This window comes from Falco naumanni, chromosome 9 (assembly GCF_017639655.2).
Source record: "Falco naumanni isolate bFalNau1 chromosome 9, bFalNau1.pat, whole genome shotgun sequence".
NCBI lineage: Eukaryota > Metazoa > Chordata > Aves > Falconiformes > Falconidae > Falco > Falco naumanni.
This window is the reverse complement of record NC_054062.1, coordinates 20,400,029-20,425,621: the sequence shown is the minus strand read 5'-3', so window position 1 is coordinate 20,425,621 and position 25,593 is coordinate 20,400,029. Positions and strand designations below refer to the sequence as shown.

Below are 25,593 nucleotides of genomic sequence, written 5' to 3'. Positions count from 1 at the left end.
GTGTCAGGCGGTTGGGAGACCTTGCATGTGCCTGCAAGGTGGGTATTGAGACTAGCACATTGTTCCTATCTGAAAACAATGAAGAGGCTCCCAGCTGAAATTTAACCAGCTGAGAGGCTTCACTGTTTCTCTCTGAAGTGTATTCACTTTCAAAAGTAACATGTATTTTAATCACTTTTAATTAAGGTAGCAAAAAGACTGGAAAGGTGCATCATAGCAAATGTTAACTGACTTATTCTGACCGGCAGGTTTTTCCTCAGAGGGAGGGAGACAGGGAAAGGAGTAGCTGCTTGTGTCTGTCTGGTGGGTTTTTTCTCTTCCTTCTTTCTTTCTTTTTTCTTTCTTTTTTCCCCATCTCAGCAGATAGATGAGGCAAGGACATGCCACAGGGATGAGACTTGCCAGATTGCCTGGAACGCTGTTGTTTTGGGGCAATTTCTTTCCCTGGGTGTGAAGTGAAACATGAGTATCTGACGACAGATGAAAATGCAGGTTAGGGAAAACGGTAGAGCTGAGCGAGTGAATCTTTTTCCTCTCTAGAGAGACCAGGGAGCGTACAGCCTGCGTGTTAGGTAGCATTTTCTGAAATCAAATCGCATGTGTTACTTGCCTTGCTTTCCTTCGTTGTTGGCCTGCTCTGACTCGGTGGAAAAAATGCAAATCCATCTGCTGACACAGTCCAGTTGGCCAGCCCTGCCCGTGCCGAGGGGCCGGCAGCTGCAAGCAGGGAGGAACCTGCAGCGCTCAGTCACAAGCCATATGCGGGCAGCGGTGAGGATTAGCTCTGCTCCTGGCCGGAAAGGTCCCGACGCGGTTCCCAGGCTGAACTTGCCATATGTGTTTCACGTGATTGTCCTGAGGGTGACGTGAAATGGAGAGTTCAGATTCGAGTGAAAGTTGGTTTGTGTTTCTTCGTCCTGGTTAATGCAATGCAGATGCAGAGGAGAGCGTGAGGGCGCCTGTGCAGGGGGGAGATGTGACAGGCGGCAGAAAAGCCCCGTAGGTTTTACTAATTCCTTCTCCTTCCCCTGAATTTTCCGCTGTTTCCTGATGGGAGTTGCATGTGTGAGGGAACACCTGTTGGGCGCCTTTCCCCTTTCAGTCACAGTCTTAGCCATCTCCTAAAGATAGGCCTTTTTTATATGGAGAAAAGCCAGAAACTTCAACAGTAGTTTTCTGCTTTGGAGAGGTGGGGAGAGAGCTCTGACATGGCACAGGAAGGAAGAAAGAAGACGAGAAAGAAATTAGAAAACATGGATGGAGACCCCTCTGGGCTCCACTTTGAGCAAGTGTGAAGTATCGCAGAATTATAATGTATTTTTTTAAAAAGGTAAGAGGTACATATTCACAGGCTGATTTAGTTTGTCGTTTCCCTTACTGCAAAGTAATTTTGGAAGCGGCATCCTCCATAAAAGGATCATGTCACATACAGGCGTTTCCAGACTGCTGCTATTAACTGCAAAAAGAAAGCTTATCAAGCGCGTACTGTATCCCGGGAGGTTAGTGGAGTGGCCAGCTAAACAGCTGTAAGGAGAGTGGTCTGATGGGCTGAAGGGGCTAACGTACCCTAGGCACAAATAGGAATATTTGGCTTATTTTGATCTTTGGACACAGGATAACAGCTCGTTTATTTCTTACTTGACGTATACACTATGGTATGTTTTCTAACAAAAAATGTTTTCCCAGCAGGGACTGGGAAATAGCATTTTTTATGTCTATGTTAATTTTTGAATAATGTGAAATATAGGAAAGATCATAATTTTGCCACCCAGATGTAAAGCATAGAATATTTTCATTTAGAAAGGTACAAAACTTGTTCTTGAAAAGCTTTGGTTTAACAAGGACGGATCAGACACGTGAAGAGACCTGCTGAGATAAGTCATCAAATACTGCGTTAAGGATGGGAAGGTTTTACTTTTGCTCTTGCTCTTGCTTTGGAGTCCCAGCACAGCCTGGGGGGCAGGTCAGCGCTCGTTTCCATTTGGGACATGGGTTAGCGCTGAATAATGAATTTCCTTTCTCTTGACTGTTTCTGAGCAGGCAGATAGCTGACCTGAGCTATAATATTAACCCAAATAACAACAGTGTGTTTCCTCAAAACCTCAACTGTCCTTAGAAGAAATCTGAACATGGACAAATTGCTCAGGGGCTAAACCACAACATATTTGAGTGCATGTTTTAAGAAACGGTTAAAACTTTAGCTGGGTAATGTTTGTTGCCTCCCAGAGCAAGGATTTGCTTTGTAAAAGTCAGTCCCTCTCAGTCTTCGTTAGCGTGCTGTGTTTTTGCCACAGTTTGCCTCATTAATCTGTGACCCTCTCCCTGGTAGGACCCCATGGCATTACCCTGTGCAGAAACAGGATTTTGGTGCCGATACATGAAGAGACCGAGAACATATGGCATAAACATCAACCGATATTGTTTGCCATCCACACTCGCTGCGTGTAATGCAACAAGACCGGCTCCTGGCAGCCACGTGACCCGCCTTCCAGTCTTCCATTTGGGGTGGGGTGGGGTTTTTTTTTTCATTCCTAAGGTTGTGACTTTCTGGAAGGAAGCTTGTAAATAGTCAGGGCACAGAAAGCAGGTAGAATGTCAGCGGGATGTTACCAGGAGGCATGTGCGCAACGCTGACATCGGCTCCTGGCCGCGCTTCCTCCGCACCGGCTGGCTGCTCCCAGCAGCCCTATATGTTGCAAGAAGGTAAGATCATGTCGTGTCACCCGCGTCCTCCCACTGCCGCGCCGAAACTCTTGTCTCCCTTGTCTCCAGCAAGGAGGGACGCTAATCTGCCAAGCGGAGTACCTTAGCGATCTGTAAAGCACAGCTCTTTCCGTAGCGAAGGGAAAAGGCAGGCGTGTGCAGCTCTGGCGGTAACAGCTAACTGGGATTTCAAGTTAACGATACGATCTGGTTTGTGCAGTAGCTTCTTAGCGCGCTTAGCTTTTCGTAATACCAGGGCTCTTATACTTTAAAAGACATTCCACGCCAAATTGTATCCTATTGATTTGCCATGGTTAACCACCCTGTAATAAGCCTCATAGTCTTTGTGAGTAGACACAAAGCAGAATTAGATTAATGTTGTTTACAGCCAGTGGGCAAAGAATTATTTGCAGAATGTGAAAGAAGGTAAGATACCAAAATATTTCAAAGACAGTTGAATCTAGAAATGCTGTCATTAGACTGTGAATAGAGTTCCTTGGAATAAAAAAAGAGAAAGAATCAGAGCAACATTATTAATGGGGGCTTGTGGGTGTGTGTGAGGGGGTGGTTTGGGTGTTTGGGAATTTTTTTGAATAACTGATACTTTATAGCTCAAGACAGCTTTTTAATTTTAGAAGTAAAGCCTGGGAAATAAAAAAAAAAATTGAAAGAAAATAATTACATTAAAAAAAAAACAACAACCAACCAACCAATAGTGGTCACAACTTGCTTAGACATCTTTTCATGCAGAAAACTGAATCTGAGTCCCAGAACATTCTGACATTGAAAGATACGCCAGTTACACAAGGTGTAACACCTACTATGCCAAACAGCAGAATGAATTAACACCTATTTGTCCTTAGTTGTATAAACTACTTAGACATCTAGACTATAGTTACTGAGCAGAGCATGTGCAGTACAGTAAAAACAGACAAAACCAGCAAGTAAAAATTAAGAGGAAATAACGCACTGCTTAACCAAAGCGTAGTGGCTGGCCGCCTGCATTGACAGTTTTGTCAGCAGGACTGGGCAAATGCCCAGCTGAGCGTTGTGGACAGGTTAACATCTTCACACTTTTTCCTTCTTCACAGCTGCCACATGCAGTGCTCTGAAACCCAATATTTTTCATCAAAAACTGATTCTTATTTTCCATCTTAGTGTACTAATCAATTTTACCATGCAGAGCTTGGAGCATATTCACTGTCACTTACTCCTAATTAATACTGAAGGCAGACAAAAAGGTAGAGCAAAATAATTGGCGTTATTTAATATAAAATGCCTCTCCAGATTTTATTTCCTTTGTGGAAAAACTCTTTTGGTCCCTGTTCAAGATTTAAGCACCGACCTGTTTTATGTTTTGTTTCACAAGGTTGATTGAATGGCAGTTTATTATTCAAGACAATAAATTAAACTTCTCAAAGCTAAAGAGTTCCAGCAGTTCTGGCACAGGCTGTTTTCAGCCAGAAGGAACACGCTCAGGTCTGATTCATACCAACTGTTGCACTTTAACATAAGAAAAATAAATAAAACCTCCTATATATTTTGCAAGGTTCACATTAAAATTTCTTTAGCATAGAAATTGGGGTGCATTAAAGAAAAAAGTGAGCAACATTCGTTGCAAAATAGATAATGAAAGCTTCTAGGCTAAAATACACTGCGTATTACTTCCATGTAGCAGTATGAATATTATGACCTAGTATTAAAGGCTGATTTCAAACAGATCATGAAAAGAGAGCAATCTTCTTTGATGTTCTATGATTAAATTAAATATAACCAAAAAAGGATACAGAAGCATTGCTCTTGCTACAGTGAAATCAGGAAAGTCTTTGGAGCACACTTCACTAACAGCTGAATTAGATCTGGGCTTTGTAAGATTCATGTATAATTTAGGTATACCGCTAATGCGTGTAGGTATGTAAACAATCAGAATTTATAACATTTATGTGCTTTTAAAATATACATAAAAGGAAAATGAAAAATAGGCTTAAGTATATAGTTATCTAATATATATGTTAGGAAATCAGCAGAAGTTCTGGTTTTCTAAAAAAAATTTAAAAAAAATAAGTGAAGCTTTGTTGTTGGGTGTGGTTTTGGTTTTTTTAATTTATAACTTTATGTTGCCTACTTTAGAATAGTAGCCATAAAGAGAAAGTAAATGATATCGGCCACTTTAGATAGAAGGTATTCCAGTGTTTTTTCTTGTGCATTCTGTGCTATGGTGGTTAGTAAGACGTAGCATTTAAACAGCTTTTAGAGGAAGTGGTGATAATAGATAAATTATGAAATTATTGTTATGCTCCCAGGTGACTTTTAGTCACCAGCTGCCGCTTTTCGGCTGACCTCGGGTGCAAACAGAAGAGCTCAAGGTTTGCGCACCATTTCTGTAGCCCGTGCCGTTGCCATTATGAATGCTGGCTAGTGTTCTCCTAGGGACTTAGTTTACTAATGTGCTTTTTCATTAAACTTTTCAAATATATCATTGGGACTAATATTTAAGAACAAAAGGATAAAAAAGGTGAGTTTAATATTTTTCATTTTTTCCACAAATGGCAATCCTTTCTTTGAGCACAAATGAAGCTACTTAGAAGTAAAAATCCTTCTTAGTACTTTACCCTTTCCACAGTTACATGTCATTTTCCTGTCTACAAACTGAAGAATTACCTTTGTAAAAGGGCTTTTCTATTGTCTTATAGTACTGTGAAATAGAAAGGGTTTATTCAAATGAGGAATTACCTGCCTACCACATTATGCTTCCTACTTTTGACACACAAATGGAAAAGGCTGCGCCTCCAGGCTGTGCGAGATATTGATATGCTCAAACTTATTATTTTTTTAGTGGTTAACAATACCGTGCAGAAAGCACATTAGCAGAAGGTACGGCGAGATATTACTGTAATATCTTTTCTAGTGTTATAAGCCAAGGATTATTCTTCAGTTGGGCATTTGTCTATGTGCTCATGTAGAAAGCCTTTGAAAGGTTTCTGACTTGGGGGGCATTTTTGTTTTTTTTTTTTTTTAAAGGCTGTATTTTCTTTTTTTTTTTTTTTCTTAAGTTATAATAAGCTTTATTCTCCCCAGATTTCTTTTATTTTTGAGGGGAGGCTGGGAGCAGCACTGCAAGCACGGGGCACAGCAGCGGGCGCAGTCCCCGAAGGAGCGGTGCATTTGCTGGAGTCGCTCGCCCCACTCCCCTGGGGTTACCTGGCTCTGCCAGCGCTAATCTCTGTCCTGGCCTCCCTCCTCACCCTATGGATTTGCATCACTGTCCACACCACCTTTTCTCCTCCTTTTCCCATCCCAAAAGGCCTCCTGTGCCCCTCGGCCTCCAGGCAAGCCCCCAGGGCTGTGCTGTTCGCTGCCCGGGCAGGAGCAGACGGGGGCTGGGGACATGGCCGCACAGCACCCTGGCACTGTCCCCTGCATGCGGTCCGTGGCTGGGGACCCCTAACACCCCTTCTTGCAGGAGCCCTGCTGGGATGCTGGTTGGCAGGGATAGTCCAGCCTGGGTATTTTGCACTGTAAAGGGTATTTGAAGCCTAGATGATAAGGGCTGTTGCAGGAAGGGTGCTGGGGAGGCAGGCACGGGCAGCGTGGCACTGCCAGATGGGCACAGCATGCCCTGGAAGCTCCATAAATCTGTGATGCCATTTCTCTACTAACTTAGACCTTTGCGACATGTTACGGAGGGCACTGATCTGGTGCTATAGCTGTTTCTGACAGTTTTTAGCATACATTTAAAGTATTTTTATTTTTTAAAAAATGCAGTTTTGAAATTCTTTAATTTCAGTGAACAAAGAGTTACATTTCCTTGGGAAGCAGTTGCAGATAGATGGTTACAATATAGCTAAGGGAATTTGTATGGCTGCCTATTGAAATTTAAAGTATAGACCAGTGTTTGTATGCGCACAATAATCCTCAGATACATCCCTGACATACTGTGGCATATCATCAAAACAGAACAAGATTTAAATGTCATGAAACAAAGCAATAACTTTTCCAACTTCTGGAAATTACTTACAACCTTGGCTTTAGGTGGTACTTTTGCAGGACTGTGTCCCTTACTTGAAAGGAGTTGAACTTTGCCTAATTAAATATTTATTGTTGCATGGGGGAAAGCAGAAAGAAACAAGCCCAGTATACAATCTGGAGTTCCATGCAACATAAGAAACCTATTTCCAGGGTAAAATATATACTGAATAACGGGGTGAGGAAGTGTGATGGCCAGTGCGGACTTCAGTGGTACCTGGTTTTGTGTTCTTGCGCCATAAGTGCAGGCTGTTGTCTATGGCACTGGATTCAGCATTTGAAAGCGGCTAAATCAAACAGAAGCAAATGTTGCTGTAATGAAACCAGATCAGATTTTAAACAATTCCAAACAGCTCTCCCAGAACTATAAAGCAAGAATTGTTTATAAGAAATCAGTCTCACCAGAGATGATCCACCCTTTTTATCTTGCAACTGCAAATAGGACAGCTGCTTTTTTTTAGCAGAAGGGACCACCAAGGAGGAAATAGCATGGTCTTTTCAGCACACAAAGCAGAGCTGCAAGGTTGGTAAGTTGTCCTTGAATTACTGGTGTTCGGGGAGAAAATGGAAAGGTGCATCGCGATTCCCTTCTTGGGAACAATCTTTAGTCTATTTGGCACTTTTGTTGATGATTTGGGTGAACAAAGCACCCATTAAATTTGCAGCTAGCGCCAGGAGGAAAGGATTTATGATTGCTCTGGAGGCAGAATGGGAATCCAGAGTAACCCTGGCAAACCGGACCTGACGTAACCTGGATGCAGCATTGATGAGGACAATATGAAAAGGTGATATGATAAATCCATTGGACAGTCCAAAGAAGAAAGGATTGAGCTAGCCTTTCCTGTGTGGGAAGTCAGACCAGCTGAGCTTCAGAGAACACTCCCAACCAACGCCTCTTGGCTGGACAGGGGCTGGATGTAACAGGGGACCGCGGGGCTGTGCTGTTACGAAGCAAAGCAATCACACTGGGCGTTATGAACAAGTGCAATGCACAAAACGTGCAGCGAAAGGAGCTGGGATGGTTGTAGAGAAGATTGGATAGCAGCTTGCAGGAAGGTAAGAGAAGCCCTTCTTGGTGTGCATGGGGAGACTGGTTTGTGCTGTCAGCAGAGAGCCACCACAGGCTTTAAGAGGAGCTTTATAAGACTGAGGGTTGTTGAACAATCAGTTGTCCCTGGAGGTTGTGAAATCTCCACCAAAGAAGGTTCCTAAGAGCAGATTAAATAAATATATCAGGAGTGGCTGAGTTCAGCTTGATCTCACCTCAGGAGCTGGTCTAACCATCCTCCTAAGATTGCTTCCCATTTTATTTTTCTGCTGACAACCATTATCCAAGACACAGCGACTGTGTTTGCCCCTTTATCGTGTCCCTTTCCCAGTGGAAGTTGCCTGACTTCTCTGCCTTTGTTTATATGCAGAGAACGTTTTGGCTGAAAGTTTCAAATAAGTGAAGAGGACTCTCAGTAGGAGGCAGGCACTTAACTCCTATTAGCTTTGTAAACCTTGAGTTTAGCAGCTCTGTGATAACATTTTACATTTCGTCTTCCAGCTAACTGTTAGGTTGGATGATTGTCCAGATAATAGAGTTTAGCATTGCCAAACATATGCAAAACTCACTTGGCAAAGCACATGTATATATTGGCTGATGTTGTATTTTACTCCCTCAATAGTATAATGGAGAGCTTTAAAAAACGTTATTTGGAATAAGAAGGGTTTTACTTGCAGCTTATAAATGTATTAAAGTAGCTTAAGGTTTTTAGTGCTCCCCATCATTAGCTGAACTTACTGTGAAACATGATCTCTTCTTTTTTGTCATTTCTAACTAGAACTCAGCAAAAAAAAAAGTTTGGTGGCAGATGATTTTGGAGCTTAAATTATAAGGGCGGAGGGGTTTTCTCCATTCAGCAGACTTTCCAAGCTTTTCTGACCGAGAAAGTAATTTTAATAAAAGCCAAAGAAAATATTTCTTGTGTACTTGTGGAGCTAAAGAGAAAGTAAACAGTCATTTAGTATCAGCCAGATGCAGTCTAGAGTTTAGGAAAAAGTTCCTGTGTCCATTTTTTAGCCAGTGCTCCAGTTTTTTATTGATGAAAGTGCTGCGTTTATTCAGCAAGCAAAAATGAACGTAAACTTTGTATTCTTAATGGAGTCAGCGAAATAGCATAGCATAAAATACAATTTAAAAAATTATTCTAATAATGAATATCTATAATTGAGATTGCTGAACTTTGTCTTTACTTCTACCAGTGTTTGAAGTGTGGCTTTGCAGTTCCCTTGAATTCAAGAAGCTGAATTCTGTCGTCACATACAAACATAATCTCACTGAAGTACTGTCAAATGGTGCATTTTTATTTGAAGACTAGGTTTACCTCTAAATATCTTAGCAACTCCATCCATACACCAATTAATTTGTTTATTTTTAAGGCTTTTTTAATTTGTCTTTTAGTACAGCGGCAACTGTTTTGGAGGAGTTTGAGAAGGCAGTCCCATGTGTTTTGAATACATGATGCATTACAGGGAAGGGCTGTTCACACTTCCACATAGCAGATTATAATTGATTTTGTGTTTGGAGAATTAGGAAATGGTTCTCTTTGATGTATTCAAGAGCTCTGAACTAAAAGTTTTCTAACTGTTAGAAAAACTGATTTAGAAACAGCTCTAATGGATGAAAGAGCAGTGTACTACTGCAAATACAGTCTCAGGTCTAATACTATCCTAACGCAGAGTAGTCACATCTAGGATACTTGGATATCTTAATATTTTTGGCTATTTTAATTCTGAAATCAACACAGTAATACAGACAGCTTGGGAAAAAATGTGCGCATTTTGGAACAAAAAAGATTAAAAATTTATCTTTTAAAGATTTTGACAAGTAGATGTGATTACGTGTAAAGGCAAATGTGTCACAGGGGAGGGAAGCAGCATTTCAAAGATTTGTGAGTATGAATACTTCCTAAATAAAAAGTTGCAGTTGTTAGTTCAGATCTTTTTTTTAGTTATTTCTTAATTTTAAAAGGTGCTGGGCAGCACTTTAAAATCCTTAATTTTGTCATTTGAAAATCAAGCTCTAGGTTGTCGGTCTGTTCTAATAGATGTGTTTTGTGTTCAGCCTTTTCATTGCTCCTGTAGACAGGATTACTCAAATAATCCAGCCATCTAGATTACTTCACCTCTGCCACTGTGTGTTGCTCACTGTTCTTGGATGCTAAAAGCATAATAAAGATTACAGGGGTAGCAGATGGGCTGAACTGATTTCTAGCAATACAGCTTGCCAGTGTTTGCAATCTCATTGCGAGTATTGCAGTAGTCGACGCACATCTTCAGCTCCTGCCTCCCAGAGCTGTGAAAACTTGCCTGGTTTATGGATTTCTTTGTGGAAACTGTACGGCAGCGCTCCTGCCTGTCATTATTTTAGTAAAGCAAGACCATTTCTGGCTCTCCTGGTTGTACAAAGCGATTGCTGGTATAGCCCTGCTGTACAACTAACGTTAAATAAATAAACAAAGAGGACAACTTCTGTTTACTTTTTACATCACTGACTTTATAATTGGGAATGTTTTGCACGGGATAGAGCTAACTTTGGCTGACGCAGGCTAATTCCCTGGGCACTTGATGGAGAATGAGAGCTTCCTTCAGCTGCTTTGACTCATCTTGTGGCAGAGACCCCCCACGAGCAGATGGGGGCTGTGTTTTGGTAACCTGAGGATGAAATGGGGTGGGAGGTGTATGTGTACGAGTGGTCAGTGGCCCCCACAAAATGCCTTAGCAGAGTGCTATCTTCACTTTGCATGTGCAGTTTCCAATGGTTTAGTAAATCTGTAGCAGGATTATTTTCAAAATGATGTTACCAAAGATATAAATATTATGGTTCTAGAACAGAAAGAGGGAAAGGAACTTTCAAAGCTGTGCATGCTGGTCCCATGTGTCTCTTACGTCCTGTATTTCATAACAGAACAGAAATCCTTAAATGTGGGTGTCACTCTAAAAGATGCTTTATACACAGCTCTTCTTCCAACCTCCCATCTGTGTATTTGCTTTTCCCACTGACCCACAAACATGCCCTTGCTTCTTTGCCTTGATTAGATGATAAAATATTCTGTTTCTGCTGTGGGAGGATAAAACTTGCAACCTGAAACACCCTGAAATCTGAAAATTCTTAACAGGCAAATGGATTTGGAGGCTGTGGCTATTCCCAAACCTATTGGTGTGTGGGAATGACCCTTCTCACTAACTCCATCCCTTTGTGAGTGGCTTGGGGGCTGCAGCTTCTCCTTACATGTTTTTTCTGCAGGTAAGGCTCCCTGCAGCCCCCCAGCCCTCCCCACCGCTGACTTGCAGTCCAGGGATGGAGATGGCAGGTACAGGGAGCAGGGTGCTGCCTGGCTCCACAGCAGGGCTTGAAAGCTGTTGGCCTGAGATGGCCAGAGGAGCCCACCATGCAGCTGTGCCGGGCGCTGCTGCCCTTGCTGCAGAGCCAGGGAGCAGCAAGCGCCCCGGGCATGCCCAGCCGGGGGTTGCTCTGGCAGGGCACTGCTGATGTGCTGGGGGCTTCTCAGAGACAGTGCTCCAAAGCCGGTCAAAACAGGGAGGGGCTGAGGGAGCTTCAGGGCTTGTGGCAGTGTCAAGTGAGGTGGGTTCACTGGAGAGAGGGAGCCCGTGCCCACATCCAGCAGGTAGCCACCAGAGTTGGGAAGCAGCTGCAGCTGTTGGGATATGCATGCTGCCATGTAGGCTTGCCGCACGGTGGAATGGGACTGCTGGGAACAGGAGTCATCTGTGGCTCCTGAGCCTGAAAGCTTCATATTCTGGCTGCTGGCTTTTCTTTTTATTTTAAGACCACCAGGCTGTTCTTACTTGCACGCTCTATAAAACTCTTTTTAAGAGTTTTACAGCTTACTTAGCGTACTGAACGTATAACCAGCTATAAAATGAATCAGTTGTTAAGACTGCAGCATGTCCCACACAGCACATCAGAAGTTGGGACGCTGCAGATGCTGGTGGCACAACACAGCCTGGGCACAGTTTGTGCCATGTTCCCCAGCAGTGACAACAGTATGCGTGCCAGTGCGGGATCCCCCGCTCGCTGAGCCCCTCGCACCCCACGGGGCTCCTCGGTAGCTTTTCTGGGTCCTCAGGGACTCACGGGCTGGGTTTTCTGACAGCTTCCATATTGTTTTGACTGTACTTGAACCCTGACTCTCATCCATAATCAAATTTACAGCAAACTGTGCTATGAGTGCAAGTCAGAGAGTCAGCGATGGAAACCACACAGGAAAACAAAAGGCACCTCAGCTCTGAAGCTCACTGGTGTCAGCTTGTGCTGGCAGGGAGTCTTGTCATTACATAATGATGCACTCATCCAAACGGCGTTTTGTATTTTGGGAGACAGATGTGCCTTGCAGTTGCTAGTGGAAGTTAAACGTTAAATATGAAACCCATTCATTTTCTCTTAGTCATACTTTGGATTTAAGCAGATGTTTTCCTAATTTGTGGTTTTCAAATGTAGCATGCTGACAAGACATTTATCATTAACTACAACTTCATCCATGCAGTTTAGCAAATTGGCCAATTATTAACAGTGAGGGTTGTGTGGCGGTTGATGCATAGCTCCTGCTGCTTTGAAAGGCCTAAATTGAAACTCAATACATTTTTACAATATAAATTAATTGAGCTTTGGACCACATCCCTGTTATTCGAGTGCTTTCTGCTCTCATTTTCAGAATGAACAGCCATTTGTAATGTGCTGCGTAGCTGTGCTGTCTGTGAGCAGAGGCTCCTGGTGGTGGAAAAAGTGATGGCTAACATTTTTCTTCTAGGGGTGTGAAAATGTCTGATGATATCGAAGCGTAAGCAGCATGACATACAGAAGGGAGCGTGGCCATGGGACGGTGTACCTACATGTGGACCAGGCTGGCTTTGCCACAGATGATGCAGAGGGCACCGTGAAAGGGCACAGCAGCGGGCTGGTAGAAGCAGGATGAGTGCAGCTGCCTGGAAGCTAGCGCTGCCTAATATTTTCCATTATGACATTTTGCTTATAACTTTGCTGGACTTTACCCATTTTGATTTTTTTTTTCTGGTTTATGTTTGTAGGGTTTGATGGGGTGGGGGGAAGAAGGGTTGTTGGTGGTGTTGTGTGGTGCTCTGAACTGGTGAGATGTCCCAAAGGTGCCTTCCAAAGCCAGCTATCACCATATGCCTGAAAATATAATCTATTTTCCCAACTCTGGAATTCAGGCAGGCAATTTAGTCATCATTTATTCATCTAATGTACAAGACTTGAGGAAGAGCACTTAATGCACCTCTGATTTCTAGAAAGTATAAAGACCTTGATTTTCACCAGCTGGCACTGCAGAAATTTTGCCTTACATTCCCATGAACTGTGAAAACTCTTCAGGACATTTTGTTCGTAGCTGCTCCAGCTTCTGGCAAGTCATTCCCTTTTTTTTTCCCCTCCTCTATATTTGCATCTGTACAACAGGGAAACGATATACTTTGTTACAGAACGGTCTGCCATGCAGGTTAATTAAATGAGAACTGTAAACAATTAAAACACGTGGTGCATTTCATCTTGCTTTGTTCAGCCAGATGTGCTAGGTGTGAAGTATCTATAGGGCTGGCTTTACAGTCCCATTTGATGCCCTTTTCTTCACATCCCCTTGCTCTCTGGGAAAAGGGAGTCATGGTGACGTTGCAAAATCAGTCAGGAGCGGTGAAGTCTCAACAGAAAGGCTGGGGATTGCAAGAAATGCAGCAAAGAGGAAAACTTGTAGATTTGGCGATGGTGTGGGAGGGTTTGTGTCACCTCTCTTTCTGGTCTGCATTAGAGGTGTGAGTCCTATAGGTACTTAAAATGAGCTGAAGAGGCCTGATCCAGATGTTGATGAGGGATGCAATGGAGGTTTTAAAGCGAGACCTTTGGTGTAGTTGTCTCCCTAGTAGCTTTTTGATTGAAAGCAGCAGATGTGGAAGGGAAGATGACATGTTATGGCTACGTTCTCAATCACCACCTTGCATTCTCTGGGTTTAGATAAGCTAAATCTCCGGAAGCAGCTGTATATCCCATGCCAGGCTTTAGCGGGAGGTGAGCACGGGTAGATGTTGGATGAATTTGGCTAACCCAGATTCTGATCCTTTGCAGCGCTGCCAAGCTTCTGGAGAAGAGTCCGTTCTCCGTCGGCACCCCGAGCCCCCTGCTCCCCTCGCCGGCGAGCCTGCAGCTGGCGCAGCTCCAGGCGCAGCTCACGCTCCACAGGCTGAAGTTGGCTCAGACCGCCGTCACCAACAACCCAGCCGCTGCCACCGTCCTCAACCAGGTGCTTTCCAAAGTCGCCATGTCCCAGCCGCTCTTCAACCAGCTGAGGCACCCCACTGTGATGAACACCCCGCAGGGCCACAGCACGGGGCCACCGCAGGGACCTGGCATCGCCGGCACTGGGTTCCCCTCCGGCGGCATTGCCTTTCCTGGCCAGAGCCCAGCCTTAGCCACGCCGGGGGGCAGCCTGGGGCCCGTCCAGGCCCAGACTCCCAACGCCATCGTCATGAGTCCCTTCGGAGGCGTCATGGCTTCCGGCTCCAGTCAGCAACCCGTGGTGGTGGGTCTTAACAAGGTGGGTGCCTCCACCTCCGCTGCTGCAGCTGCTGCGGGGGGCTTTTATGAGTACAACAAGCAAAACACCGCTGCCGCCACCCCTCAGGCGTACGCCTCGGAGGGGGAGCAGCCCAGCCAGCATGGCTTCCACGGCAGCGGGGCCCACGCAGCCTCCTCGGCAGCAGGGCCGCGCTATGAGGGTCACTTCGGGGCTCCCGGCCCGCTGCAGCACGAGGCGGCGGCGGGCGCCTTTCCCAAGGAGGCCTATGGGGCGGTGGCGGCAGCACAGCATGGGGCACCGCGGGCCTTCCCCAGCGACCCGCACGCAGGCTCCCATCCGAAAGGAGATCCCGGCCCCGTCTTGCATGGCAGCGGTACAAGCAACCAGTGGGAAAATATCCCTAATTTCCCCGGCCAAAACAAGCCTGACCTCGTGCCCAGCGACAGCCTGTGGTCGTCAGCAAGTCAGCAGCAGTATGAAATAAGAAACGAGCTCTACAACCCTGAAGAGCCGACACCTGACACAAAGTTCAGCGCGGCTGCCCCTCCCGCCTTCGGCCGCCTCAACCACAGCAAGCAGAGCTTCAGCAGCCCTCGCATGAGGCAGAAAGAGGAGCGGAGTGGCGGCGCGCCCGACCTGCCCGCCCGCTCCCTGCCGCCGCACCAGCTGGGCGACCTCCGCGGCACAGCACCCCTCCACTTCCCCCACATCTGCACCCTGTGCGACAAGAAGATCTTCGATCTGAAGGTGAGCGGTTTTAAGGCGCCCCCAGGGCACGGTTTGGACCCCTGAACAGGCTGCCTGGCGATTGATCTGCCTGCCGGCTCCTGCCACCCCTTGCTACCAGCATCCATTGCCACCGAGGTGCCCTGAGAGAAGCGGAAACAAAGGGCCATAGTTTTCGCATAGGGTGTCGTCCATCTGTTTCATGGCAATTAGTGGGGTTTCAAGATCTGGTTTTGTTCCGCATCTCGCTGTGAAAGTTGGTGAGATTACAGCGCTGGCGTGAGAAACGTGAGGTCTGAGCTGGGGTCGCAGCTCATCTCATGGGCCCGAAGCGAGGGGAGGAGGAGCCTGAAGCCGATCCCCCGCTTTCCAAGCCAGTATTGTAACCACACATCAGCAGTTTCATCTGCCTCTCCCTTTCTCTTTGCATTTCTGATCCCAACATCTTCCCGTGACAGCCTTGTGGAAGCAGTTTGCTTAAACAAAACAGTGCATTTTGATAAAACTATTTTAATAATTCCTCTGTTGGAATCTCTTCCTCCTCCTAGAATCTCTAAGGAAAGTTTAGAACTCAGGGTCCCCAGAAACTTTGTCCTGAAAGCAAGAAGCTGCTCAGCGCGTGTGGTGCAGACCACGGTCCCACTTCTCTGTTCATGCTGCCAAGGGGAGCTCCAAATCCAACCCCACCCTTGAGAAGCAGCTTCCCAGTTGCCCAGAGAGCCTGTGTGCTAGGTCATGTTATACAGGTCAGGTCTGAAGAAGGCCACTTACGTGGCCTTCAGAGCCACACAGCCATTCGTGGGCTCTGGCTGGGGTTGTTCTGGCCTCCTGGGGAGCCCTGCTCAACAAGTCCTCACGATCTTTTCCATCGCCTCGCAGGACTGGCACCTAACCACAAAGGCATGTGATTTCATGCTGATGGTGGCCTGACGAAAACATTACAACAGCGTGTGTATAGGAAGGAAGATGTCCAGCAAATGAAATAGCCCCTGATACTTACACGGCCCAGGGCTTTGGAATATTTGAATACGTTGGCTCTTTCATGTTTCCCTTTTACTCTTTGAGCAGCTGCTTGCAAAAGGATTTGCTGTGGCTACTGCAGCTACAAGGCTGATCTGAGGCAGCCCCCATCTAGGGCATGCTGGGCATTTATTTTCTTCATTACCATTTAAAAAGGGCAGGGGAAATGTCATCACAGCGAGTTTTGGTTCATCTGTTCGTCAGTGTTTAATACACTGCCTCATTTGGATCATAGAAGTCTAAATAGCTAAATGTGATTGCACAGATTTTGCTAATCTATTGAAATGAATAAGTGCTGCCCTGGCTGCCCTGTGTGCTGAGCACCTTCTTTATGGACACTGCAGCAGCTGAGGGTGCTCAGCATATGCAGGATGAGCTCTTCAGCTAGGGTGAAGTAACTGAATTAATAGAAATATACTGGATTTAAAAACTAATACAGAGAATCTCTCCTTTTGTAAAGCAAACGATAATTTTACCTACAAATAACAAATCAGTAAATGCATTGGATGAAAGTGTGCTTGGCTCCAGCATCGCACAACATGATCTTCAGTGTCTCAGTATTGTTTTTAGAATAAGGTAAACTGAATGGAGAAGCAATCTCTTGTAAATTTGTCTCAGGAATTTCCTATGCTCATAATCTCTTTGTTTCAACATAGGACTGGGATCAGCACATTAAGGGAAGTCTTCACATCCAAAAATGTATGGCTTTTTCTGATAAGTAAGTATTATTTTAGAGACAGTCTTCCAACTGAATTTCTAACAGACCATCCCTTACTTCAGTGGCTTTACACCGGGTATTTACTGTCTAATAATTAAGCTTTAATATTTATGGCACTTTATGCATGTTCATAAAGTTCTTTTCTTTCTTTTCCAGCATTGGTGTCCGGTGTGTGTTAAGCTCAGCAGATGGAACATTGCATTTATCACCAAATAATGCAGCAGTTTTCAATCCATCTAGTATCGAAGGTGAATGGTTGTATGTGCAATAGTTAAAAACACTTTTTTTTTTTTTTTAATTGAAAGTGAAGTCACTCTCTGGGGGAAAAGTGGACATTTTACATGCAGTGCGAGTTTCCAAGGTTGTGCACAGAAAAGCTAAGAGCCAGTACTGTGCCTTTCAAAGTATGAATTTATTATTCTTCCAAACAATGGCTTGTTTTCACAGTACAATGAAACAGTCTATAATTTGGTGTAGAGACTATGAAATGAATTATGTAAATGGGGCATTGCTTACTGAGCACACTAATGCAATTAACATGAGTCAAGATTTTCATGAAATGTGTATAATCCATTATTTAGATTATCCACCAAATGTCGGCGCATCTTTTATCACTACGTCAGCAAGATCCTTTGGCCAGCCAGGTCCTACATTTTCTTCTCCTCCATCAGGGGTAAGAGTGAGTACCTAAGCAAACTGATCTCCTTGTCAAGATTCTTGTTGAAGCCACTTCTGCTTACTGGAATTAAAACTATGAAGGCTTCATTTTAGACAACAATCTGATTATTCACTCTGTTATTTCAACTTCTCCACAGTGCTTTTATGCTTTTGATTTTGGCCAAATCAGAACCTGATTCTAGGGTTTTTTTTCAGTGCTTAAAGTTGTTTGCTTGTTAGAGGGATTTGGGGAGGAGGGTAAATGGTTTTGTGTATATCCCATTGACATTTCCCCCCAGCTTTCTGAGTCTTTTCAGCCCAGGGAAGTCAGCTTCAGCTTGGAATGAATATTTGGATTACTTTTTACTTACTCTGAGTATTGATCCCAGCAAGCAGCCTTCCTTTTCTCTGTTTATTTATTTGTAGCAATTGCTTTCTGCCTCTCCCATGCTGGGGTCCTTCTCCCAGATAGCAATAGTGGCAAAGATAGTGGCTGCACCTTCGCTGTTACTCACCTGGAGGTCCCAGGTCAATTCGTTATATTGTACTAAATTTTTCTTAGTTTATTTTAGTGTACCATTTATATCATCTGCTGCCACCGGTAGCCTTTCAGCAAATTTGCTTTTGTGTACAGGCTTCCATGACTTAAGTTTATAAGTGCCACCACCCCCACATTCAACGCCGGTCCCCAGTTATATCGCTCTAATGCCCACTTGAATTCCTAGCCCAATAATCAAAAAATACCAGAAAAAAAGGATAGCATTAAAAGTGGTTCTTACACTGACAAAGCAGGAAGATTTTAAAAGGAAAAACAAACAAAAAAAGGGGGGAAAAAAAGGAAATAAAAGCAAATCATATACATAATGGAAATACAAAGTTGTTGGAGTTAAAAGGAAGCTTAACATATATTGGAAAGCTATGATTACAGCTAGAAACATCAAGGACTCATGTTAGGGCGTTCATGGAATAGCAGCAGTAATCCAGGCGTTCCAAGTTTTCACCTTGTTAGCTTTTGTGTATATATCCTGATTTGGTCTCAGGCACTTTGGAAAGCCAGGTTGAATTGTGTCCCTGTGCACTCCAGTTCGCCTCAGGCATTGCTCACAGAATCGTCACCCAGATTTGTTTAATCCAACCAATTTTCTACTGCGTGGTTTTGCTGTGCAGGAGGTTATTTGGAGGGATTTGAGCTTCTGCCTGTCACAGACACTGTGTGCGCAGGGGAGCAAAGAGCAGAGCTGCTCATGACAGCTGCCTCCAAGGTCAGAGGTGGAGTAGCAGCGGGTGCAGAGGAATGTTCCTTTTCATCATGTCTGTCAACCTCGCAACAAATGAAATTACTGTTAATACCAGTATCGTTTCTCCTTAGAATCTGTCACTATTTATCATTTAAGCTGCCTGCAGAAATCCTCCATCTGAATGACCTGCAGTACTATGAGAGATAAAAGAAACAATAACTTTGATTTTGCTGGACACTGTAAATCCTCTTTTTCTTCAGAAGCTCACTGAGTGGACAGCGAGCTATATTAGAGGTGTTAAGACAGAGTTTGCCAGCTGTCATTCACTCTGCAACCCAGGTGGCTTATAATTTATTACACCTTTGCACGGTAGTATTCACTTTCAACTAAGCTGCTGCCATTTAACTGAGCAGTGCGAGATTATACTTGACCCTGCATGTAATCATAAACAAAGTGTTCAGATTTCTGGGAGAGCTTGCTCTGTGCTTTCCATCTGCAAATAACTCTATCCCTCTTCAAAAGGCAAATATAGTGCTACAAGTCTTTGCTCGGGCATGGAGAGCCATTAGCACTGGAGGGATGGGACTGTCAGTTTCTTATTTAGACAAAATTCAGGTGAAGCTCAAGAAAGGGATAAAGATTTTGAAGAGCAAGAAACAAAAAAAAAAACAACAAAAAAAGGTAAAAAAAAAAAGCTGTAATAAAAATAACCAAATTAGATTGGTGAAATAATAGGCAAACAGTATGAGGTGCATTTTGCTGCTGTGCATCCAATTATTTTTGTAGTAGTTGTGCAGCTGCCTTGGTAAACCTCTGTAGACATTGGCTGCAAAGTTAACTTACAGTCTTATTGAAAACTACATTCAACACTTGACACACAACGGCTCCTCTAACTTCCTGACTGTGGATATGGAAGGTGTCTGTTCCTTTTCTGACTGTGATTTACAGCTCTATTTAATGAATGGATCCAATTTAACTTCAATCAGCTGACAAAATTATTGCTTGGTACAGCCCGTCGACTTCTAGTACAAGTATGTGACCATTCTTAATCATGAATTACAGCAGATTTATAGCGTACCATTTTGATTTAAGCCATTGCCAATTGTGGGGAGATGGTAACATCTTAGAGTTGTTTGATTTAATACGGCTGAGCACGTGTCCAAACATGGGCTCTGGAGTCTAGGTAGGAAACAGCTAAGTCTTTCTAGTCCCATAGACTCTTAACATACCATCTCTTAACAGATCAAACAGAACAAACAGAAGGTGCCAGGTGACCTGGGGTGTTCCTACACTGGGACTGCATTTGCTGTCAGGAAAGTTTCCTTTTCCTCTGCTAGCTGTAGTTGTATTCTTCTGTTGTGTGCTACATGCTGCCTTGCCAGTTGCATGCAGCCATCACTTCCTTTTCTGTTCAAGTGGAGTTGAGTTGCTTCATCTTTTTCAGGATCAGGTCTTTTGTTATTTTTCTGCTAGAGAAAACATCTTACTTCTGGACTTTTGCACGTCTTTGGCTTGCCTTTCGCACCTGGGCAGGCTCTGTAAGATGCAAGCTGAATAGCAAAGCACTATATAATACAGGGTCTTGCTGCAGCAAAAATACACAAATGGTTAAGTGGTGAAGCCTGGAGGGAAAGTAATGGGATGAAGGTGTAAATAAGATAACATCAGCTCTGTAACTTGTGAACTTGATGACAAGCCAAACATTTGTGATGGCTCTGGTGAACTTGATCCCACAAGACTATGTGATTTGCATCTTCCCTTGAATGGAACAATTTTAACTGAAGGTAGAGTTACTTCTTCAGTAAAATCCCAACAGCAGAGGTCATAAACAGGGAAGTAGTCCGGGAAGGCTTAATCCTGTGTGAGCAATGTTTTGCGTGTCATTAGCTGGGGTAAATTATGTTCCTCTCTGAGTATACCCTGATGCCTCTTTGCACAAGGAGTAGAGAGCCTGCTTTCCATGTCAGGGAGACAGGCGGCTCTTTGGGAACTGCCCCAGCACTCCAAAATAGACTTCCACCCTTTGGAAGTGATTACCACACTGGTGCTGTGTGCCTGTGCCAGCCCAGTTCAGGAGCTCTGCCTCTGCCTGTCCAGTGGTCCCCATGCCCCCCCTGAGGTGAGAAGTCCCTTCTACTGTGTGTTGTTGCAATGGGAGGGGAGAGTAGCAGGTTTTCCAACCTGAGGTACAGCTGTGTGTCATCTCACAAGTTAAATGAGGTCACTTTTACCCCTGGCCTGGTCTGTTCCACCAGGGCAAAAAAGGAGGGTTTAAATTCAGCCCCTGCTGTCCGGAATGCCTCTATAGTCACCTAAACTGATTTCTAACATCCACAAATTCAGCAGGGACTGCAGTGAGCATCTGTTTCCATTTCCAGGCACCACCAGCACCATGTAAATGGGTGTTTATGGAATACTTGAAAATACTAATCTTTTGCGTGTTGCTTGCAAACTGTCTGCTAAGGGCCTTTTACTCAGCAATAACATGGCAACATGGTGCCTTCATGTGCGGGGAAGGCACAGAGCCCCCAGTGGGACCAAGAGATGCAGACAGGCTGGGAAAGCCCATCTGGCTTGGCAGAGGAGCCACAGGGGTTGTGCTGGTGTACCAGATGGGTAGTGGCCCCACAGGGAGCTCATCAGGAGGGGCTGAGACCCCCGTGGCAGGGGCACCCTCTGTCTCCAAACACTGAGGGGCCTCCAAACTCTTGCTGGTGCAAAGTACAGGGGCAGTGGCCTGTGTCTGTGGCAGCCCAGCCCTCTGGTGTGACATGCCTGGGAACTGAAGCCCTGGAGTCCATAATGTTTGAGGTGGAAAGTTAGCTTCTGCAGCAGTATCGTTAATCCGGTTTGAATGAGAGCATCTCTTCTCTAGATCCTCTCTGGACTTTCTAATGTCCAGGGATGGAGACTCCATTGCAAGCTGCACTGCAGTTAAACATTTCCCTTTGCATTTGTATTTCTAAACCAAGATGTTAAAACCCAAGGTTTTAAAAAAAGAATATTTGTCCTTAACAGGTACACAGAACAGAACATTTAATTTTTTTTCCAGAAATGTAAGGTCTTATCTAGTGGATGGAGTATCTAAGATAAAAACATTGTTTTGAGTTGTTTTTTTCCACAGTTTCCCCAAAGGAAATCTACACTGGGTCGAGTTGTTCACATCTGCAACCTCCCCGAGGGAAGCTGCACAGAGAATGATGTCATTAACCTGGGCCTCCCATTTGGGAAGGTCACCAACTATATCCTCATGAAATCCACTAATCAGGTACTGTGTATTTGTGGTCACTGGTATTGACATCTATTGGCATAAAGACATACTGATATGAAGACTGAGTCTTTGGGGAAAACCTCTTTTTTTTGTAATAGAAACTTAAATAAAGGAAGCCTGCCCTTAAAAAAAAAAGGCGGCGGCGTTTTTTTTTTTTTGAGATGATGGCATGACCATGACTACTGCCTCATAGTTCTTGTTAAAAAACCCAGAAATCTCAATGAAATGTTGTAAAACTTTACTTTTAATAATAATAATAATAATATTAATTTTTAAAGAAGTTAGTAACTTAGCCTTCTTCTCTCAGCCATTTGTTAGGGTTACTTTCAGACTTCTTTTGTTCTGTTTGGAAGGTTTTTGTTGCTTCCTTACCCATACTTGTAGAGCTGAACTGGGTTTTGGAGAATGATTTGCACTCTAGCCTGGTTTGGCTGTCCTACGCTGCTGAACTGTTGTTACAGCAGAGGCAGATCCTGCAATGGTGTAATTACAGTTCCAGGCTGGTGGCAGAGCCCCCATGCCATGGCTGCACTGGGTGACCATTGTAAAGGCTGTCCCCTTACAGGGGGCACTGACACCTCCCTCCCTCCCTTTTAATCTGCACCAGATTGTAGTAGAGGGCTTTCTTCAAGGTACCTGAAGTCTACCAGTGGTGGTAGGCTGAGAAGAGTTGAAAATACTGTCTCACATAGCTGCATGAGACAGTACAGGTGGATGTAGAATCCAAGCCAGTGGGCAATTTTGAGACTGTAATGTTTCAAAATGCAGTCATTACGCAGCTGTGAGCGGTATTCCTCAACCAGTTAAACCGCAGTCACTTCTAATGCAATTTTTGTGTAAATAGAAGTGCTAGTTGATATCATTTGGGTTTTTAAGACTTGGGGGCGGGCGGGGGGGGAGCTTTTTTCTGGCTGTTCATGCTCTGATCTGCTTTTATCTGGCTCTCTTGCAATTCTGCAAGACACAGATGACAATCTCAGGACTGGTGCATGCTGCAACGTTGCAGTTCTGCATCCTGTCATCAGCAGCTGACCATGGTGTAGAAGCACCAGTGAGGAAGCAAGGCAAAGGTGATGCTATCTTATATTGAGCAAGATTAGATTCCAGACATTTAGGTTTTAACTAAACTGGCTTCTAAAGTTGTGTATCGGCTTTAATAGCTGGATTGAAACCATTATTTGCAGTTAAAAGAAGGCTGAGGAATGGACTGAGTGTTACTATTTCAGCTCCAGAGCTGGAAAGCTACCTAGTTCCGTACTATAAATGAAAATTATTGTGCTGCCTTTTTCTCTCTTATACTTTGTATTTTTAATTTTGTAGTAGATTTTAAAGCTCTCCCCATTTGTGCTAGGCCTTTCTGGAAATGGCTTACAGTGAAGCAGCCCAAGCCATGGTACAGTACTACAAAGAAAAACCTGCTATGATAAACGATGACAAGTTACTTATTAGGATGTCTAAAAGATACAAGGAATTGCAGCTGAAGGTAAGATAGTCATTCCTGATCAGTTTTCCTGAGTTTCCATGGCACGTCCTGGAGAATACATCTAAAAATCTTTGCTGATTACTGATTTCTAAGTAATGCTTTAATACTATGGAAAAAGAAATTAGGAAGGGTAAATTAATGGATGTATGTTAACGATCTTTTACACTTAGCTGCTTGCTCTTTTCTGAATTATAACTCTTGGAAGAGATCCCATTTTCTCTGGTCCTCTCATACCATTATTTCAAAAATCACTTCTGAGCTTACTTCTGGGCAGGGTCCCCACGTTGCTTTGTCTAACAACGGTCTGAAACACAACCATGTGTAAGATACAACATGTCAGCAAAAATAAGACAGTCCTATGCTTTTAGTCAGGCATTAAGCCTGAAGCAATGCTTTTCACTGCTTGCATGCTTGAGCCACGGTACAATCTCCATACTAAGCAGTGATGACAGGGCTAAACATCACACTGATTCCTTTTTCTTTTTTTCTTGTGAATGACCTAAATTAAAAAGCAAGATTATCTAGGGTTTTTTACATTGAGTCAGAACAGAGCAATAGTCTTTGGACTTTCTGTGTGTGTGATACTTCTGATCTGGACACCTGAGTGATGTCCAAATATCAGTGCTCTTGTAAGCATATTTATGGATGCTTATATACTGCCATTTGTAATGCAAAGAGAGTACTTTTTTTATGGAGACTTGGACTGGAACTGGCAATGCAGAGCTGAAAAGCTTCATATTGTATTACATAACACAGCACAAAGTTATTTTATAGAAGAATTGTAATGTCGCAGTTTATGAGGTTAAGGGGCCTTTCATACATTGAGGAAAACCAAGTAACTCAGATGATTTGGTCTTACCTTTGGAAAAGTCTCTTTCCCTCCTGTACATCTGTAATAGATTAAGGAGAGTTAAATGAGTTGCCAAAAGTTTGTAAACCAGGGCAATCTTTCTTAGTGTGGTATGGTGAGAGGTTCAGATGTAAGGTGGTGGAGACTGTGCATCTTTAACATAGAGGCAGAACAGGAATTAGCCAGGAGAGTGTGGTAGTTTGCCTAGATCTCAGGAAGATTCTCAGCCTGTTTTTGATGTCATGAAATGGCAGTTTCTGATGTCATGAAATTCTTTTTCTCTGCATCAGCAAAAGCCCTTTCTCTTTGTCAAAAACAGACAAACAAACAAATGTGCAGTATGGAAGGGGGAATATGCATGAGCTATTCACCGCTGCAGACTGTTCTGAGTTTCTGAATGACTATGTTGATCAGCTGTGCATGCTCCAGGTTTTTGATAAACTGCATGCACTTGAGCCTGGAGTACTGCATCTTTTGTAAATGACCTTGAATCTCAAGTAATCAACACTTCCAGTATGCATCTTTCTTGCACTTAGCTTTTCTGAATCTCTTGTGTCTAAGCAGTTTTTTAGAGCTATACTCCAGAATGAGCTAAACTCAGATGAAGAGAAGGCAGTTCATTCCCAGAGGATCAGAGAGAGACAGCTAAACATACTTAATTCAGATACTAGACAAAATGTCTGATTTGTTTCCTCTTACATCCAATTCCTAGCAAATACTCTGTGGTGCATGTGTAAAGGATGAGCTAGTTTTCAAAATCTGTTGCCACAGCCAAATATGAGGAGACAGTGCTACAATGTAACAGAGCAAATTTTCCATTTGTATAATTTTACTGCTTTGTTGATACCAGCTGCAGGAAAGAGTGTAACCACAACACTGAAACCAAATATTCCTCAGTAGTAGAATAACAGAATGATGCATGGATGCTGTTTCTTGAAGGGCAAGTCACCTATATTAGCTTGGAGAGTAGTGCAGCATGCTAAGCAGTGTCTTTGTATTATTCAGAAACCAGGTAAGAATGTGGCTGCTATCATCCAGGACATTCATTCACAGAGGGAGAGGGACCTGCTGCGTGAAGTGGACAGGTAAAGTTTCTCCATAGTTCGGAATTTGGACCTGGATAAGTCTGTAAACCTGCAGGCAGAAAAAGCATTGTGTGCTTCCTTCTCTTATTTGCTTTCTTAATTGGGATTTCACCTCAAATCACTGTAAAAATGTAAGTGGGTACAACAGTAGGTACAGGGTCTAGATAATGAGATCAGATTGAAACTGTATATGTTATGAACATAAATGAACTCTTTTCTGCTGA

The 25,593-nt window shown here is 43.7% G+C and overlaps 1 protein-coding gene across 2 annotated transcripts in view; it reads left to right on the top strand.

The window, feature by feature from the left end:
• The window catches only part of RBM20 (RNA binding motif protein 20), a 106,709-nt gene that overhangs the window by 64,226 nt on the left and 16,890 nt on the right, over nucleotides 1-25,593 (top strand). For both annotated transcript variants that reach the window (XM_040607132.1, XM_040607131.1), the window contains exons 2-8: nucleotides 13,871-15,068; nucleotides 16,724-16,785; nucleotides 16,942-17,033; nucleotides 17,367-17,458; nucleotides 21,805-21,948; nucleotides 23,303-23,434; nucleotides 25,290-25,369. In XM_040607132.1, the coding sequence (XP_040463066.1) occupies nucleotides 13,871-15,068; nucleotides 16,724-16,785; nucleotides 16,942-17,033; nucleotides 17,367-17,458; nucleotides 21,805-21,948; nucleotides 23,303-23,434; nucleotides 25,290-25,369 (1,800 nt within the window). The remainder of the gene's footprint in view (nucleotides 1-13,870; nucleotides 15,069-16,723; nucleotides 16,786-16,941; nucleotides 17,034-17,366; nucleotides 17,459-21,804; nucleotides 21,949-23,302; nucleotides 23,435-25,289; nucleotides 25,370-25,593) is intronic.